The sequence below is a fragment of the Malaclemys terrapin genome, chromosome 4 (genome assembly GCF_027887155.1).
Source record: "Malaclemys terrapin pileata isolate rMalTer1 chromosome 4, rMalTer1.hap1, whole genome shotgun sequence".
In the NCBI taxonomy this organism is placed as follows: domain Eukaryota; kingdom Metazoa; phylum Chordata; order Testudines; family Emydidae; genus Malaclemys; species Malaclemys terrapin.
In genome coordinates, this window is record NC_071508.1 from 135,527,250 (window position 1) to 135,542,156 (window position 14,907).

General features: G+C 46.8%; 1 protein-coding gene across 1 annotated transcript in view; it reads right to left on the reverse strand.

The window, feature by feature from the left end:
* Positions 1–2,208: 2,208 nt before the first annotated feature.
* AKT1 (AKT serine/threonine kinase 1) overlaps positions 2,209–14,907 on the reverse strand; it is a 128,830-nt gene continuing 116,131 nt past the window's right edge. Inside the window, exons 13-14 of the mRNA XM_054026570.1 lie at positions 11,487–11,589; positions 2,209–3,809 (exon numbers count right to left, since the gene is read on the reverse strand). Of these exons, the coding sequence (XP_053882545.1) occupies positions 3,730–3,809; positions 11,487–11,589 (183 nt within the window). The 3' untranslated portion in view covers positions 2,209–3,729. The remainder of the gene's footprint in view (positions 3,810–11,486; positions 11,590–14,907) is intronic.

Below are 14,907 nucleotides of genomic sequence, written 5' to 3' on the forward strand. Positions count from 1 at the left end.
TTTTTCTCCCTCCTCCTTGTAACAACCTTTTATGTACTTGAAAACTTATGCCCACACACACTCAGTTTTCTCTTCTCCAGACTAAACCACCCCATTTTTTTTTTCAATCTTCCCTCCTATGTCGTTTTCTAGACCTTTAATTTTTGTTGCTCTTCTCTGGACTTTCTCCAATTTGTCCACATCTTTCCTGAAATGTGGCACCCAAAAGTGGACACAATACTCCAGTTGAGGTGGAATCAGTGTGGAGTAGAGCAGAATTGCTTCTCGTGTCATGCTTACAACACTCCAGTTAATACAGCCCAGAATGTTTGATTTTTTTACAATAGTGTTATACTGTTGACTCACATTTAGCTTGTGATCCACTAGGACTCCCAGATCCCTTTCTGCAGTACTCCTTCCTAGGCGTCATTTCCCATTTTGTGTGTGCGCAACTGACTCTTCCTTCCTAGTGAAGGAGTACTTTGCACTTGTCATTATTGAATTTCATCCTATTTTCTTCAGACTATTTCTCCAATTTGTCTAGATCATTTTGAATTTTAATCCTATCCTCCAAAGCATTTATAACGCCTAACAGCTTGGTATAGTCCACAACCTTTGTAAGTGTACTTTCTATAGCATTATCTAAATCATTGATGAAGATATTGAACAGAACTGGACCCAGAACTGATCCTTGCAGGACCCCATGTGATACACCCTTCCAGCTTGACTGTGAATCACTGATAACTACTCTCTGAGAACAGTTTTCCAACCAGTTATGCACCGCCTTATAGTGGCTCCATCTAGGTTTTATTTGCCTAGTTTGTTTACGAGAAGGTCTTGCGAGACAGTATCAAAAGCCTTACTGAAGTCAAGATGTACCACATCTACTGCTTCCTCCACATCCACATGGCTTGTTACCCTGTCAAAGAAAGATATTAGGTTGGTTTGACATTTGTTCTGGACACATCCATACTGAGTTACTTATCACCTTATCTTCTAGATGTTTGCAAATTGATTGCTTAATTATTTGCACCATTATCTTTCCAGGTTCTGAAGTTAAGCTGACTGGTCTGTAATTCCCCAGGTTGGCCTTATTCCCCTTTTTATATATTGGCATTATATTTGCCCTTTTCCAGTCCTCTGGAATCTCTTCCCTCATCCATGACTTTTCGAAGATAATTGCTAATGGCTCAGATATCTCCTCAGTCAGCTCCTTGAGTATTCTAGGATGTATTTCATCAGGCCCTAGTGACTTGAAGACAGCTAACTTGCTAAGTAATTTTTAACTTAGCCCTATTCGGTCTTGGTGTGCTGGTTGGATCCATTTCTTAACCCAAACCTAGGCACAGGTTCAAGAGCAATAGGACTGTAAGGTATGTTATATCAGACAAATGGGGCATGCTGTCTGGCACAGATTGAAGGCATCTCTCTGAAAGGGGGGCAGAGTGGGGTCTGTTTCCAACATTTCATGTGACCACACAGACACATGCTGCTCCTAGCCCACCTTGATGCTTAATAATCATTGCTTAGTTGGGTGAAAAAGACTACAAAGGCTTACTCTCCCCCGTAAGAACTTGAGCTTTGGTGGACAGTAAACTCTCTCAGGAATTACAGCCCTTTACTTAAACCAAACAGATCTGGTTTGGGTGTTTAGTTGCTTATTGCACAGCTGCAGCATCCACTGTTAGCTTCAAATTGATTGTGTTTAAAACAATACAGTATGTTTTTCCAGCACTTAAAAGAGAGAGAATAGCCTTTTTAACAGGAGCCCCTAGAGTCAATGAATACTGGCCTCCTGTATCTCTGACTCCGGTGACTGGGGCAGGAAATAAAGATTTAGCAACACTCCTGCATGTCACACCTTTATTCTACTCCAGCCCTTTCTTGTTCAGAGAGCTCAGGTGTCCTGATCCTGCAGACTTTTAATGATTAGTCCCATTGACATCAGTGACAGCTCATGGACTGAACATGGCAAAGTGAGTCCCTTTCTTTTTCATCCCCACTAGAGAAGATCTTCCAGTGCAGAATGAATTATTTCTTTAACAATCTACTGCTGAAAACACCTGTTACTAAACCAGCAGCAAAAGGAAGGAGTGTAGGGAAGGCAAATTCTACTCATAGAGGTGAGTGCTTTAGAGTTTGGATCAGGGAACAATGGCGAGAAATTTGAGAACAGCTTTCACATTTCTCTGAATCCATAAAGCTCTTATCAAAAGAAATAAGCACCTACCGTGTTTAAGCAATTTTTATTTAAGTATTTAGAGGGAAACTTCCATATCATAAGTAAAAATACTAGAGTTGAACCTTGTGTACAAAAAAAAAGTCACGGTGATGGGCTCTCTGTGCTGGACCACAGTAGTTTATCGTGGAAAGGGGAAGTGAGGGTATCTGCAACACACTCTCTTCCAAATTAAAAAAATAAATGCTAATTAACTGCAGTACATTTCATCATTTTTATACAGTCAAGAGAATGAAAACAAAAAGCAATCTAAAAAAATGCAACCTACAATGGAATAAAGTTATTCGGGCAGGAGAGGCAGAATAAGACTGTTTTTACGAAAGTTACAAAGAAACATGATACAACCAAAAAAAGGGGATGGGGGAATTCTAAGATTAAAAACAAAATATATTCACTTGAACACCCTATTACTCAAACACAGAGGAAGTTTCAACCTAGTTTTTTTTTTCTTATACACGGGAAACACTGTTAAAGTGCTTCTTCAAGAGTCAGAAGGCACCACTGACAGTTGCCTGATACCTTGAATGCACTGAGGAAATTGTCTGGCATGATGCAAACAGTAATTGTTTATGTATCTTTATACAACTTCTCTTTAAAAAAAAGCAGCAACAAGTCATTACTTCAGTGCCAAAATTTACTTCTGTTTGGTTGATTCATTCATCCAGATGAATTTCTCCCTTAGAGCTGTGTGTGGCTTTTTATACACTGTACAAAGTGGGGCAATTCTGCAGTATAGCATTTTAGATTAGACTGGTAATCAGACTGTTTTCTAAGTTCTGAGCAGCCGATCCTGTTAAATACTCCTAAATTCTAGACAAATGGAATCATTAAATGCACTATCTTGAATGGAATACTCATCTGTGCGATGTAGAAATGGACTAGATTCCACAGAATTCAATTTGATACATAATGTCTTGTAGCAGATGTTATAACAAAATAACTTGCTTTTTGAACTACCTCACTGAGGCCATTAATGCTGTTCCTATAGTTGATTTTCTGGAGTAGGATGACACTTCATTGCTGTCCAAAGTGAGTTTGAACCTTTAACTCTCCAGAGTTTGTTCACTTTGTTGCTTATATTATTGCACTAGCTACTAAAGTCTTTATAGCTTCCTAAATAAATCTAATTGTTCAGAGTGCAGATTCTATATTTAGATAATGAACTGTATGAAATAAATAAAATAAGGGGATTTTTCTGGTCAGAGTTGCTGATATGTTGAATATCTTAATTATTTCTAATGTAAACCATTTTGGTGCGTATTCTTAAAAACCTAGTCATTCAGCATAAAAGTTTGACTTAAACAAATCCATTCTTAAATGTTTTCTTCTCAAAAATGCATCAGAGAATTGTTTTAAATACAGAATCTGTGAGGCTTCTGACAAATTCATGTAAATTGTAGTACAAACATAGTTTGTAATTCAGATAATATAGACAGTTTTCTAGTGTCCATTGAAGTAAGGTCCCCAAAATGTAGTCTGTTTAGTTTCTGAATGGGAAAAAAGGCAAAACATTAAGCTGTTCCACTGGCTGAATAGGAGAATTGAGGAAAATGAGGTCTTCTCTCATTATCTACACAATCCATACTGTCATCTGCAAAGAGAAAAAGAAATTTTACATACACTGAATAATGCCACCTACATTTTGATTTTAAACAGAGTAGAGATTAATGATTTTCATGTCTTGGAACAAATGCATTGTAGCTTCCCCCCTACACTCCAAACTAAAAATATAGCTAAAGCTAGTAACAGAAAGGCATCAAACTTAAGACCTGCCTTGACTCTCTTTATTTAATGTAAGTCACAGAAGAAGTTAATTTTCAGCACAGAGATGTAGCTGTGTTGGTGTCCATTTAACACTGCTGGAAGTTGTATGGCTGAAAAGACGGTTACTCACCGTTGTAACTGTTGTTCTTCGAGATGTGTTGCTCATATCCATTCCATTAGGTGTGTGCGCGCCGCGTGCACGATCGTCGGAAGATTTTCTACCCTAGCAACACCGGCGGGTCGGCTGTGGAGCCCCCTAGAGTGGCGCCTTCATGGCGCTGAATATATACCCCAGCCGACCCAGCGCCCCCTCAGTTCCTTCTTGCCGGCTACTCCGACAGTGGGGACGGGGGGCGGGTTTGGAATGGATATGAGCAACACATCTCGAAGAACAACAGTTACAACGGTGAGTAACCGTCTTTTCTTCTTCGAGTGCTTGCTCATATCCATTCCATTAGGTGACTCCCAAGCCCAACTTAGGTGGTGGGGTCGGAGTGAGACATTGCTGTGTGCAAAACCGCTGATCCGAAAGCAGCATCGTCTCTGGACTGCTGCACTAGTGCATAGTGAGCTGCAAATGTGTGGACTGATGACCAAACCGCCGCTCTACAAATGTCCTGGATCGGAACATGTGCCAGGAAAGCAGTCGAGGAAGCTTGGGCCCTCGTGGAGTGAGCGGTGAGGTGCGGTGCTGAGACACCTGCCAGGTCATAGCAAGTCCGGATGCAAGACGTAATCCAGGAGGATAGGCGTTGTGAGGAGACCGGTGAGCCTTTCATTCGGTCGGCTACTGCAACGAAGAGTTGCGTCGTCTTTCTAAAGTGCTTTGTGCGGTCAATATAGAAGGCCAGGGCCCTACGTACGTCCAGGGAATGCAAACGTTGATCCTGGCGAGTGGCATGTGGTTTAGGATGAAAGACCGGGAGAAATATATCCTGGTTGATATGAAAAGGAGAAACCACCTTAGGGAGAAAGGCAGGATGTGGACGAAGCTGCACTTTATCCTTGTGAAAAACTGTGTAAGGGGGCTCAGATGTAAGCGCCCTGAGTTCAGAAACACGCCTTGCTGAGGTGATGGCTACGAGGAAGGCTGTCTTCCAGGATAGGTACAGAAGTGAACAGGTGGCCAGTGGCTCGAATGGAGGACCTGTGAGCTTGGAGAGAACCAGGTTGAGGTCCCACGTCGGGACGGGCTGACGTTGTTGTGGGTACATCCGGTCTAAGCCCTTGAGGAATCTAACGACCATCGGGTTAGAGAATACCGAGGACGCGAGTTCCCCTGGGTGAAAGGCCGATATAGCGGCCAGGTGAACTCTAATTGAAGATATCGCCAACCCCTGCTGTTTTAGGGAGAGGAGATATTCCAAAATGAGGGGAATGGGTGCCTGCAACGGGGACTTGGCTCGTTGTTCGCACCAACAGGAGAACCGCTTCCACTTGGCCAGGTACGTGGTGCGTGTTGAGGGCTTCCTACTGCTCAGCAGAATCTGTTGGACAGAGAGCGAGCATTGCTGCTCTGCCTGGATGAACCATGGAGCAGCCACGCCGTGAGGTGGAGTGATTGCAGGTCGGGGTGACGCAACCGGCCGTGGTCCTGAGAGATGAGATCCGGACATAACGGAAGCGGGATCGGAGTCTGAACCGAGAGTTCCAACAGTGTGGTGTACCAATGTTGTCTCGGCCACGCTGGAGCGATCAGAATTACCTGCGCCTGGTCTCTGCGCAATTTGAGCAGTACCTTGTGGACCAGAGGAAACGGAGGGAAGGCATAAAACAGGTGGTCTTTCCAGGGAAGGAGAAACGCATCCGAGAGGGAGCCCGGAGCTCGACCTTGTGGGGAGCAGAACACGTGGCACTTCCTGTTGTCTCGAGATGCAAACAGGTCTATTTGGGGAAACCCCCACCTCCGGAAGATGGAATGTATGATGTCCGGACGGATAGACCACTCGTGTGTCTGGAAGGACCTGCTGAGTCGGTCCGCTAGAGTGTTCTGGACTCCAGGGAGGAACGATGCCGTGAGATGGATTGAGTGGGCGATGCAGAAGTCCCACAGGCGAATGGCCTCTTGGCATAGAACTGACGAACGTGCTCCTCCTTGCTTGTTGATGTAAAACATGGCCGTGGTGTTGTCGATGAGAACTAACACACAACGGCCACGTAGTTGATTGAGAAATGCCTGGCACGCCAGGCGCACCGCCATCAGCTCCCGAACATTGATGTGCAGGGCTAACTGGGGTGCAGTCCACAGGCCCTGGGTATGGTGTTCGTTGAGATGGGCGCCCCAACCCAGAGATGAAGCGTCTGTGACCAGATGCAGAGAGGGTTGTGGGGCGTGAAATGGCATCCCTTCGCAGACCACATTGTGATCTAGCCACCAGGTGAGGGAGGTCAGGACCGAGTTCGGGACCGTGACCACCATGTTCAGGCTGTCCCGATGTGGACGGTATATTGATGACACCCAGGTCTGGAGTGGGCGAAGCCGAAGTCTGGCATGCCTGGTTACGTACGTGCAGGAAGCCATGTGACCCAGCAGGGTAAGGCACGACCTCACCGTGGTAGTTGGGAAGGCCTGGAGCCCTTGAATGAGGCTCGTGATGGTGCCAAAGCGGTTGTCTGGCAGGATGGCTTGTGCACGTCTGGAGTCTAGAACTGCGCCGATGAAATCTATTCTCTGGGTAGGTTCTAGAGTGGATTTGTCCTTGTTGAGTAGGATGCCCAACTCGTTGAATGTGTGCACTATTCTGTGGACGTGAGCTTGAACTTGCTCTTTGGTGCGACCGCGTACCAGCCAGTCGTCTAGGTACGGGAACACCTGTATCCCTTGCCGACGAAGGTACGCTGCCACGACAGCCATACATTTCGTGAACACTCTTGGGGCCGAGGATAGGCCGAAGGGAAGGACTGCAAATTGGTAGTGCACCATGTTTACCACGAATCGCAGGAAGCGTCTGTGAGGTGGGTAAATTGAGATGTGAAAGTATGCGTCTTTCATGTCGAGGGCGGCGAACCAGTCTCCAGGATCGAGGGAGGGGATAATGGCCCCCAAAGAGACCATGCGGAACTTCAACTTTACTACGAATTTGTTGAGTCCGCGCAAGTCCAAGATGGGCCGCAGGCCTCCTTTGGACTTGGGGATCAGGAAGTAACGGGAATAAAATCCCCTGCCCCTTAACTCTACTGGAACCTCCTCTATGGCCCCCATAGCAAGGAGCGTGGAAACCTCCTGTATAAGAAGTTGCTCGTGAGAAGGGTCCCTGAAGAGGGACGGAGAAGGGGGGTGGGAGGGGGGAATAGAAGAAAACTGGATAGTGTATCCCCTCTCCACTGTGCGGAGGACCCAACGGTCCGAAGTTATAAGGGACCAAGCACGGTGGAAGTGGGAGAGACGATCCCGAAAGGAGGGGGCTGGATCCTGGGGGATGACTGGGGCGCCGTCCTCGACCGCACCTTCAAAAGTTCTGCCTGGGGCCTGAAGGTGGTCTAGGTGGCCCCTGGTTCTGGCCGGGTTGAGGGCCGGCCCACCTTCTTCTACCACCTCGCCCTCGCCTCCGGGTCGAGTCCTGTCTTTGACGAGGCGGGGGGGGGGGGTAGAAGCGCTGAGGCTGCGGCCTAAATGGTCTGCGCTGAGGGCCCACAACATGCATCCCCAGGGAGCGCATGATTGTTCTCGAGTCCTTGAGGCTCTGCAGACGAGAGTCCGTCTTGTCCGAGAACAATCCATGTCCCTCAAAGGGCAGATCCTGTAGGGTTTGCTGCAGCTCCGGAGGCAAACCCGAAACCTGAAGCCAGGAGATCCTCCGCATAGCGATACCCGAAGCCAGGGACCTCGCAGCTGAGTCTGCTATGTCCAAGGAGGCCTGCAAGGAGGTCCGAGCCACCTTCTTACCCTCCTCTACCATGGCTCCAAACTCTTCCCTGGACTCTTGGGGAATCAACTCCTTAAACTTCCCCATAGAGTTCCAGGAGTTAAAATTGTAACGGCTCAATAGCGCCTGTTGGTTCGCCGCTCTAAGTTGCAGCCCTCCGGCTGAGTAAACCTTACGGCCAAACAAATCGAGCCGCTTAGCCTCTTTTGATTTAGGCGCTGCAGCCTGCTGGCCGTGGCGCTCTCGTGCGTTCACTGATGCCACCACCAGTGAACACGGTTGGGGGTGGGTATACAAGTACCCGTAGTCCTTAGACGGGACAAAGTACTTCCTTTCCACCCCTCTCGCTGTGGGTGGGATAGAGGCAGGAGTTTGCCATATCGTATCCGCATTGGTTTGTATCGTGCGGATCAGGGGTAGCGCCACCCTCGATGGGGCATCCGCTCCGAGGATGTTCACGATAGGGTCCTGTACTTCCACTATCTCCTCCGCCTGCAGGTCCATATTACGGGCCATCCTACGCAGGAGATCCTGGTGAGCCCGAAGATCTATCGGAGGGGGACCCGTACATGAAGTGCCCGCCACTGCCTCATCCGGAGAGGAGGAGGAAGACGCCTCCGGTGGTACTGGATCCAAGGGGGGGTCCTGATCCCCCTGCTCTTGGGCCGGAGCATCACCTGTACACGGGTCTATGGTGTCAGGTGGCGTGGACACGGAAGCCTCCATGCCCCCTGGCGGAGGTCGAGAGATGGTGGATTCTGGGGCCCTTCTAACCGAGTGACCCGAGCGAGAGGTCGATGGTATTGGAGCCCCTTGCTCCTGGTGGTACGCCCACGGGGTCCAAAATGACCAGTGAGATGGTCCCTGGGAGTGGTCCTCTGCCAACTCCTGCCAATGGCCCAAGTTCCGTTCCTCGGCTTGCCCTTGAGGGGGGTATGCCGATCTCGACAGGTCCTCCGAGGAGCGAGACACCGATCTTGACGGCCATGGCGGTGCCGAGAGAGATGAAACGATCCCCGTGTGCTGTGGTGCCGCACGGTACCGGTCCGGAGATGATCTATCTCTGCGCGGTGCCGGCGAACGGTGCCGGGACCGCGATCGGTGCCGATGACCTCGTCGGTGCCGGGAGCCGGATCTGGACCTCGACGAGGACCTGGAGTATGCCCGGTGCCGGGAGCGGCCTCTCGACGTCGAGCGTCGACCGTAGCGGTGCCGAGAACTACGTCTCGACGTTGATCGGTGCCGACGATCATATCGGTGCCGAGACGTAGAGCGGTGCCGCGAAGATGATCTTGGCCGCGAGTACGACCGGTGCCGAGGCGATATTCGGTGCCGGGACTGCGAGCGGCGTGGGGACCTGCTTCGGGACCTGGATCGGTGCCGAGGTTCCAGCCCTTGCGATGGAGGGCGCATCAAGGCAGGTTTCCCCCTCGACTGGACCGGGCGAGTCAACGGTGCAGTCGGTGTCGGTGGTTGAGGCGGTGCCGGCTCCGTGAGAGCTATTAAGTCTCTCGCCGCCGCGAAAGTCTCTGGAGTCGACGGGAGGCACTGTATCACCGCCGGTCTCGGTGGAGACGCTATCTGCACCGGACTCAACGGCCTCGGCGCCGGAGTCGACGGTGCTGGAGGCACCTGTTTCCGGTGCTCCACCGGCGGACGCGGCTCTACCCCCGGCACTGGGGGAGCCGGCGTCTTCGGCACGGATGTCCCCGTCTTATGGGCTTTTTTATGCCCCGGGGATAATGACCGGCGCCGAGGCACTTGTTGCGGTGCCGACGAGGTCCGGTGCCGAGGAGGCTTGTCTGACGCCACTCGCGTGGTCGTCATAGCCGGTGCCGCCGGGGCACTGCGCACCGAGGTGCTAGGTGCCGGGGCCTGACTTGTAGATGGAGCGTCCGGACTAAGTGCCGCCTCCATCAGGAGTTGCCGGAGCCGAAAGTCCCGCTCCTTCTTGGTCCTTGGTCTGAAGGCCTTACAGATCTTGCACTTATCTGTTTGATGGGACTCTCCCAGGCACTTCAGACAGGAGTCGTGCGGGTCGCTCGTGGGCATAGGCTTAGCGCAGGAGGCGCACTGCTTGAAGCCGGGAGCGTTGGGCATGAGCCCGGCCCCGCGGCCGGGGGAGAAAGGGGGAGACGACCCCCTTAATCCCCTGAACTACTTAGAACAACTAAAACAACTTTTAAACTATTTAACTATTTAACTATAAACACTAGAACTATAACTATAACTATCACTGTGATACAACAAACTAAGCTAGGGAGAGTGGAGAACAGCTAAGCAGCGCTCCACAGTTCCAACGACCGTCAGGGGCGGTAAGAAGGAACTGAGGGGGCGCCGGGTCGGCTGGGGTATATATTCAGCGCCATGAAGGCGCCACTCTAGGGGGCTCCACAGCCGACCCGCCGGTGTTGCTAGGGTAGAAAATCTTCCGACGATCGTGCACGCGGCGCGCACACCCCTAATGGAATGGATATGAGCAAGCACTCGAAGAAGAATCCATATTCACTGTACTGAATTTTCACCCCTCCGGGTCTAGTGGTACAAAGTGAATGCTACGTTACCATGGAAATAAGAGTATAATTAAAATAAAAAAGCACATTAGCCATTATGCAACAAGTGTTTGTTAATATACATGATGTGTGTGCATATGCATTTCTAAGCTTATGAATACGGCTGGTTGGAAATTTTCCAACGGAATGTTTTTCTGTTGGAAAATGCCAATTTGTTAAAAATGAAATGTTTTGTGGAAGCTTGTCAATTTGAACATTATTTTGCTTGGAAAAGAGCCAATGCAAAGTGTTCTGACATTTTCAGAATGAAGCATTTTGCTTTATTATTTTGAAACAACTTTTTAAAATTTTATTTTAAATCAATTTTTGTAAAATGTCAAAATTAGAACAAAACTTTCTGATTTTACAAAACTAAACATTTCAACTGACCTGAAATAAAATTTTTTTTTCAGAATTTCATTTTGTAAGATATTTCATATATTTTCTTTTAGTTCCATTTCAGAACAGAAACCAGATTTTGAACGGTCAGAACTCCCCACAACAAAAAAATCCAGCTTCTACTCAGTTCTGTTTATGACGTTGTACACCTGTGAAAGGCACTAGACTGGAATTCTCTAGTTAGCTATGGAGTGGGTACACACTTCCCCAAAACACTAGACTGGAGAGACCACCAGTAGGGATGGAGAGGGCAATTCAGTTTCTATGCCCAGTCAATAGTTTTTGGCATTTACGAGGACAGGGACTCAGACCACCAGATCAAATCACATAGCTCACTGAGCAGCCACTGGATAACAACTTTCTGGTACTATCAATTAGAGATGGGCCCAGGTGCAAAATTCAGTTCCAGATTTGTAAACATCCCAAAGCTGGAGCTAGGATTTTGGTATGGACTCATCATTGCCGCCATCCCAGATTTGAATAGGCAAATTAACATTGAAAAGCTCCATATCGGTTTACTAAACCATGATCAAGTATAATCATACAGTTTAATTACTGTATATGAAGAAACCCAGATGAATCTGAACAGACATTTCTTTGATCTTTTCTATAAGGCCAGATAACGCTACTGAATATTATCTTGGGGTGAGTCTAAAAGGAAAGTGAGAAATATTTAGAAAACTTTACCTTGGTCAGGTGGAGTGATTGTAATCATCTGTGCTGTAAATTCTTCATCAAAATACCTTGTGTCTGTTTCAGATGTAACTTGTGGTTTAAATGGAGGTATAAGCTGAAAGACGCAAAAATACTTCAAGCTTATAGTTTATTGAAATACATTCTTTATAGGTTGGCTTTGAATTTCAGCTATAAACCACAGTGACTTTTCCTATACTGCTGTAAAATCCTGGCTCATAGGAAACACACAAATACAATACAAAATGGGCATTTGCTGTTTATGGGATGTGAAAGGCTTTGTTTCTAAATCGTGTTTGCTGTAGAAAGAGTTGTGAGCCATTGATGCTACTTCAAGCAATAAATAAATAGCTGATATTTACAGTTAAGAAATTAATAGTCTGTTTTTAAAAAATAATACACAGACTATAGGCCTTATCCCCTCTGCTTTAGGCCTGGGAGAGGGGCAAAAGGAGCGGAAAGCCTGCCTAATTGCCCAACATTGTTCAGGGGGAGGGGAGTTGTACTTCAGTGGCATCACAGCTCCCTCGTATCCCATGGAAACAACTTGATATAAACTCTGCACTTCTGGAGCTCTGAAGGTTTAAGGGAAACTGGCATGGTCAGTGGAGAGCTTCTTACATTGCATCCTTCTCTGGCTAAACCATGAGTAGCACTAATAAGACCCTACGCTGTGCTGTTAAAATCTCTTGGATGTGAGGGGTAGAAGTCAGCCCCATGTAAGCAGGGAGTCTGGCAGCAGGACTCTAAGTAAACTGAGCTGCTTGAGTGGGGTGGGAGAGGAGGGAGCGTGGGAAGTAGCACATCCACCATGCCGGTCGTATGCAGATGCAGCGTTCCAAAGGATTTTGTAACATGCAGTTTTGGAAGGCAATGTATCTGGTAGGCAAACCTTTTTCTGCTGTATCATGCAGTGGGAAACAGAACCTTAGTGTGAAGTCACATTCTGTAGCTCTTCCACAGAGGACATGATGTTGGGCATCAATTCACCCACCACTGGGGATAAATCTGGCAGTCGTAATAGCAACTACATCACACGAGGCAACACAACAATTGGGGAATGGGATCAAGAAAGCATATTGTGTCCCACTGAAACTGCAGGGAAAAGGTTAGCTAGGCAGCACATTAAATCACTCAGGCCTGGTCTACAATTCAAAGATAGATCTACATAGCTATGGTGCTCAGAGGCATGAAAAATCCACACCGTGAGCGCTGCAGCTATGCTGACCTAATCACTGGTGTAGGCACAACAAGGTCAACCAACATAAGGACAGCCGCACTGGGCGAGACCAACGAACGGTTCATCTAGCAGAGTATCCTGTCTTCCGACAGTGGCCAATGTCAGGTGCTTCAAAGGGAATCCACAGAACAGGCAATCATCAAAAGATCCATCTCCTGTCGTCCAGTCCCAGCATCTGGCAATCAGAGGCTTAGGGACACCTAGAGCATGGGGTTGTATCCCTGACCATCTTGGCTAATAGCCTTTCATGGACTTATCCTCCATCAATTTGTCCAATTCTTTTTTGAACCCAATTATAATTATGGCTTTCACAACATCCCCTAGCAATGAGTTCCACAGGTTGACTCTGAGTTATGCAAAGTGCTACTTCCTTTTGTTTGTTTTAAACCTGCTGCCTATTAATTTCATTGGGTGACCCCTGGCTACTGTGTTACGTGAAAGGGGAAATAACACTTCCTTAGTTGCTACTGCAATACATACAATAAATAATATTTTTAGGCCCCTTTAATTTTATTTCAGATTAGATTTAAAATTAAAGACAAAAATATGATCCACAGACACAGAATCTGGTGATACTTGAAAGAAAAAACCTGAGAGGTTTAGAACCTACAATTCAACATTATGGGAAGTGAGAATACAACTGTTTTAAAAATGGCCCTTATTATAAATACCTAATACAGTTACAAGGTGCAAACAATATACATATTTTAAGCCTAAATTTTAAAAACTAACTAGTCATTTTGGGTGCCCAATGATACCTTGAAGGAGTCTGAGGATCAGACAAGTACTCAGCAGTTTCAGAAATTCAGGCCCCTTTAAGAGGTCTCAATCATAGGACTGGAAGGGACCTTGAGAGATCATCTAGTCCAGTCCCCTGCACTCATGGCAGGACTAAGTATTATCTACCATTCCTGTCAGATGTTTGTCTAACCTGCTCTTAAAAATCTCCAATGATGGAGATTCCACAACCTCCCCAGGCAATTTATTCCAGTGCTTAACCACCCTGGCAGGAAGTTTTTCCTAATGTGCAACCTAAACCTCCCTTGCTGCAATTTAAGCCCATTGCTTCTTGTCCTATCCTCAGAGGTTAAGAAGAAGAATTTTTCTCCCTCCTCCTTGTAACAACCTTTTATATACTTGAAAACTGTTATGTCCCCTCTCAGTCTTCTCTTCTCCAGACTAAACAAACCCAATTTTTTCAATCTTCCCTCATAGGTCATGCTTTCTAGACCTTTAATCATTTTTGTTGCTCTTCTCTGGACTTTCTCCAATTTGTCGGCATCTTTCCTGAGATGTGATGCCCAGAACTGAACACAATACTCCAGCTTTTAATAGATTAGCACTATATTTGCCCTTTTCCAGTCATCTGGAATCTCTCCCATCTTCCATGACTTTTCAAAGATAATCGCTAATGGCTCAGATATCAATGTTAAGTACCCCAAATTATTGGACACTATTGAAAATGTAGGCTTTATAGTCTATATGTTATTAGAGGTACAGTACAATAGAAGGGAGCTCCATTTCATAAGATAACAATCCTATTCTCAGGTGATTCCAATCAGTATATTTTTTTGTGAGGATAAGCATCCTTTCTCTCCGATACTGAACCTCCAATATTCTGATCACCCATAAGGCAGTTTCTCCTCCGTCTAAGCAATAGCTTGGCCCTTTCTGTGTGTTCGTTCTATCCATAACCCATTTAGCTAATGGTGGTTTTGGCACACGTGCTGCTCCCAGTCACTCTCGAAATTGTCTGCGGCACTGAGTCTCAGAATGCGTGCGTGATTAAGGGCTCGGGCACTGCAGCAGAAACCTAAAGTCTATGCTAGCGAATGACTGGGAACCGCAGAAGGAAACAGAAAACAAGTATAAGAGGTGTTCTAGATTATTTTTTACAAAATATTTGTAAAATACAATCTAAGGCAGGGTGAGCTGCACCTACAAAATGAGGGAAATATTTTTGTATATGGTCAGTTTTGGATTATTGAACTGGGAGGGGAAGTGGGAGACTGTAGCAAGAAGCTGTGAGGTTAGTTTTATTAAGTGGATTTGTCATGAACAGCTCTCACTGCAGTATCTCAGCAATCTATGGTTTAGAGGTGCCACTTGTAGCGTAATGCTGCTGCATGCCAGCATGAGATACGTGGACTTAAGTTGCTTACTAGCCAAGAGAAA